This window comes from Ptychodera flava, chromosome 2 (assembly GCF_041260155.1).
Source record: "Ptychodera flava strain L36383 chromosome 2, AS_Pfla_20210202, whole genome shotgun sequence".
NCBI lineage: Eukaryota > Metazoa > Hemichordata > Enteropneusta > Ptychoderidae > Ptychodera > Ptychodera flava.
In genome coordinates this window covers 4,409,262-4,414,177 of record NC_091929.1, presented here as the reverse complement: position 1 = coordinate 4,414,177, position 4,916 = coordinate 4,409,262, and the positions used below count along the sequence as shown (strand labels likewise).

The following is a 4,916-nucleotide window of genomic DNA, read 5'->3' as shown; positions in this document are numbered from 1 at the left end:
CTTGGGCGACTTCTTTAAAACATGGCACAATAATAATCACAGTTTGCATGAATATGCAAGTCATTTGTGTTTTCTATGGGATCAATTTGATAACAAGGTGGTAATTTCTTATGTGTATTTTCCGTTCACGCCCAAATCAGAGATGCGCGATAGTCAATTTGCTTATGATGTCCAAACGTTAATAGTTTGTAGTAGACATATGCATGTCGATGTATTTTTGATGTTATCAAATATGACATTCGAATTACCTTTTTGTTATGACAATCTGTTGGGTTACAATATTAGCAAAAGTAAATAAAATGATCAATAAAAACGTTCCACACAGGTGCATGTAATATCAAATGTGATGTTAAAGAAAAGATGACAATGATAAATGCTGTGGTGAGTACACTATACATGCGTGTGATAATTGATCTCACAAATTTCCTATTGTTCAAAATACAAATAGTAATTTGCATGAACCCAAGAGTCCCACTTACGAGAAATGAGCAAATAGGAAATCAAAAGAAACAAAAATGTTTGTTGAATTCTTCAGTTAGGGACTTTTCGTGAGATTAGCTACACTGTCTGTATTAAATGCAGAGCTTATCCGATAGGTCGTTGCCTGTCGTCTGTTGTATGCAGCGGCGTCCACTAACTGTTCAAATTCCAAGTATCCTCTCCAAAACAATTGGATTGATTGCTTCGAAATTTACAAACCAGGTTCCTTAGGGTGACTTACATGAAATGTGTAAAATTGTAACTCTCAAAATTCGGATATTAATTTTTGTATTTTGTATCATGAGACTGACTTGAAAGTAATAGTGTTGTCTCAATTATTATTATTATTATTAAAAATTGTTTAAAATGCACTACACATACGTCTCAGCACATTGTACATAGCTGGATAAAATAATTTAAAAATACAACCACACTAGAAAATTAAAACAGAAAATTACACATAAAACTGAGTAAAAAGGTAAGTTTTCAAACTGCGCTTAAAACTATCTACACTTCTGGCTGTCTTAATTTCAAATGGCAAATCATTCCATAGTAAGGGTGCACATACTGAAAACGCTCTCTGTCCATATGTCTTGTTAAAGTTGCCACGGGGCTGGGTTAAACATAATTTGTCACGTGATCGCAGGTCTCTAGCTGGTACATATAAATCTAATAAATCTCTCAGATAAATAGGTGCATTTCCATGGATAATTTTGAATGTTAGCAACAGAATTTTAAATCTGATGCGGGCCTCTACCGGTAACCAATGTAAATCTTTGAGTACGGGTGTGACATGATCGAATTTGCGCGTACGAGAAACTAACCTCGCCGCAGCACTCTGTAGAGTTGTCCTCTAGGGATACCAAATAAAAGACTGTTACAATAGTCTAAGTGGGAAGTCACAAATGCATGTACTAGTTTTTCAGTTGTAGATCTGTCAAGAAGTTTACGAATCTTACTTATTCTATTCAAAGAGAAGAAACCATTTCTGCACAACATATTGATATGGTCAGACATGCTACCATCCCGACTTAAAGTAATGCCAAGATTTCTGACTGAAACTGAAGGGATTATGTCGCATTGACCAATTCTCAGACTGTCTAGCTTTGTCACATCAGATTTAAGCGTGATGAGAAGTGAATAACTTCAGTTTTGTTGTCATTCAGTACGAGCATGTTAGATTTCATCCAGCTGCGGACGTCGTCGACACAGAGTTCAATGTTATTACGAATATCGTCAGGTCTATAGCAGATGACATAAATTTGCGTATCGTCCGCGTATATCATGCGATCAATCCCATGGTGTACGAAGCTGTCTTCCAGAGGTGCAGTGTAGAGTGTAAACAAGAGGGGGCCTAGAACAGATCCTTGCGGAACACAGTATTTCATGCGAGAAATTGGGGATGATGCAGATCCGATCTTGACGCATTGCTGATGATCTACGAGGTACGAACGAAACCAAGATAGACATTTGCCCGTTATACCGAAACGAAATTGTAGTCTCTGAAGCATAATTTCATGATCAATTGTGTCGAGTGCCGCTGATAGATCTAACATGATGAGAATCACATCATGTTTGTTATTCAATGCAAGCATTATGTCAGTTTGAACACGGAGGAGAGCAGTTTATGTGCTATGGTTAGCACGGTAGGCGCCTTGAAACGTTGTGAAAAGATTAAATTTATTGAGGTGGTGGTTCAGTTGCTGAACAGCAGCCCGCTTGAGGACTTTGGATAAGAAAGGGAGGTTTGAAACCGGCCTGTAGTTCTTCAGAATGTTCTTATCAAGATATTTTTTCTTCAACAATGGACGAATTATCGCTGACTTAAAATGAATCTGAACGATGCCAGTTGTGAACGAATTGTTGAATAGATCCGCAAGGAAAGGTGCCAAGATGTGTATACAATTCTTCAAGACTCCATGTGGTAGAATGTCGAGCTCACAGGATTTCGGTGATGACTGTTTCACTAACGCAATTATATCCCCAGGTGACACCGGGTCAAATTGAGCTAAAGTATGGGTCGGCATTACATCATTGTGTACATCAATCTCACAGCTGTGCGGTTGTACACCAATCCTGTCACGAAAATTCGACAGCTTGTTTTCAAAATAATTCATGAATGTTGATGGAATCTCTTTCATTGGGATGTTGTTTGGCATGGCGTTGGATGAACCTGTTCTCGAATCCGATAGTTCTGCAACAATGGCAAACAATTTCTTGTTATCCGCGTCTTCAATTCTAGTCCGATGATTGGCTGATTTTACTGCATCACAGCGGCTTGAATATTCCACGCGCTTTAATACGAACATTTGACGATCGATTTCTAACTGTGATTTGCGCCAATTTATTTCCAGTCGACGAACCTCTCTTCTCAAAGTCAGTAGATCCTCAGAGAACCATGGTGCACGCACTTTATTTAAGACCGATTTGCTTTTGACAGGGGTGACTGTATCAAGAGCATCGGTAGCAACATCATGGAAATAAACATACAAATCCTCTGGGTTGGTATTGCGTGGACGACCGGTCATTTTGGATGAAATAATATCAATCAGTCTGTCAATGTTCATCGTACGAAAGTGACGTTGTGAGATTTTTACCTTGGTGTTGGGTGATCGTTGAACATTCAGCCCAAAACATAAATAAGCTATGATCAGAGTTAAGCGAGTCGTCAGATCTGATGGAGTGAAGGAATTGCTCTGATGATCGTGTTATAAGTAAATCCAATGTGTGGCCTTTGCTGTGTGTTGATATCTTGACATGCTGTTGTAGGCCGACTGAGTGAATAAGGTCGATCAGCTTACTTGTGTCGGAAGAATTTGTATTCTCAAATGGAAAATTAAAATCTCCAGCAACTAAGAGATGGCCCGAGGAAGGTACGGCTGTTTCCAAAAGAGTGGAAAACTCTGAGATAAAGTCACTTACGGTCGCCTTGTTCTTCGTTGATTTTGGAGGACGGTAAACAGCGACCATGCGTAGAAGCTGATTTGCAGATTTAAATGTAACATCTAACGATTCGAAGGACTGGAACATCTTTGATCTTTTTTCCACAAGTCCTAGATTAGATCGAGCCACGACAGCTACCCCTCCTCCTTTTCGCTGAGAGCGGGATTGATGCAATGACAGGATCAAATTTACTCTTTAGCAAGGACTTGGTGATAATCATGATATCCAATTTCCCTTCGAGCAAATTAGATGCGATAGCACCGAGTTTGCCGTTCAGAGAACGGGCGTTCCACAGAGCAGCGTTCAGATTGAGTTTGTTGAAGCAGGAAGATGTTCTAGGAATTTTGACAAGTGTGGAGGTTCGCTTGAATCAAGGTGTTCGTGAATCTGAGTGGTGAGTACGGTTTCGATTGCATGCTCGTTGAGTGCATTACTTTGTGAAGAGACCGGAATCAGACGAAGTACTCTTGAGCGTGAATTTTTGTGTCTAATCTGTAGAGCACGGTGATTAGTTCTAATCGTTTGGATCCCATACCTTGGCTTTGGATGCTTTCATCCCGCCTTGCGTCCACGTGGTCGAAAAAATAAATAACATTACAATGACTATGTAGACGTATTGCTAGGTATCGTAGACTAATAACATGAAGCATGAATGGTCCTCAGAAAGCTACCGAAACATGAGCTAATGCGACATTCTGTCTACTCCAACATGAAAATGTAAAACTTCATCATCAATAATGACTACATGTACCTATAAAATTGTGACTTTGAGTCCACCATTGTGCTGTTACGTCATTGAATATGGTGATATTAGTGAGAGGACAAAAGGTTTAAGTTTGGCTTTATAAACCTTTAATCAGAAACATTCTGTTCTTCAATATTCAGATGCTGGATGTGATATCAACATAAACAAACATAAAATTGACGAAACGAGGGGAATAACACGACACCGTACAAATGTTTTATTAGCTAAGATATCAACTCTGAACAAATAATAACTATGTGATTTTGGTGTTGAGAAAGTCACCTATCAATCATTCATGTGAACGACTTTAAAATGATCTAACTTGTTGCAAAGTCTTCCAAAATGCCTCATAATTTTTATTCTATCAACACTTATGTACTGGGTATTTGCACTGTGGTCGGCTTTCAGCAGTGATAATTATTCACATCACTTTGCGTTGTTTTATGCATTCTGCGACAAAATACGTACACGTACTCATCTATTTATTAACTCAATTCTAAAACCGTTCGCGGATTGATGTGAAAATTGATGTGAATGTCGCAAGGATGCATGATCTGTGTCATCATTGTACAAATTGTGATGATGTCTGCAGTATCATCTTCTAAGGCCTGATTTTGCTATTTTGGGTAAAACATTGAACACCCTTTTCTTAAAACAGCCATATCCAATCGCCTTTGTATGCAGGCTCTCAGGGGCGACTTGAATGAGATTTGTTGAAAGTGTGGTAAAACGTGCATACTTGGGCAAT

At 38.9% G+C, this 4,916-nt stretch overlaps 1 protein-coding gene across 1 annotated transcript; it reads right to left on the bottom strand.

Annotated features, from left to right (window-relative positions):
* Positions 1–2,105: 2,105 nt before the first annotated feature.
* LOC139123869 (uncharacterized) lies at positions 2,106–3,008 on the bottom strand. The gene has a single exon (XM_070690024.1). It carries the CDS (start codon positions 3,006–3,008, stop codon positions 2,106–2,108), a length of 903 nt encoding a protein of 300 aa, XP_070546125.1.
* Between the last annotated feature and the right edge of the window lie 1,908 nt (positions 3,009–4,916).

Bases quoted from the DNA above. Each gene is read 5' to 3' on its own strand.
- LOC139123869 (XM_070690024.1), bottom strand. From the start codon at position 3,008: ATGACCGGTCGTCCACGCAATACCAACCCAGAGGATTTGTATGTTTAT.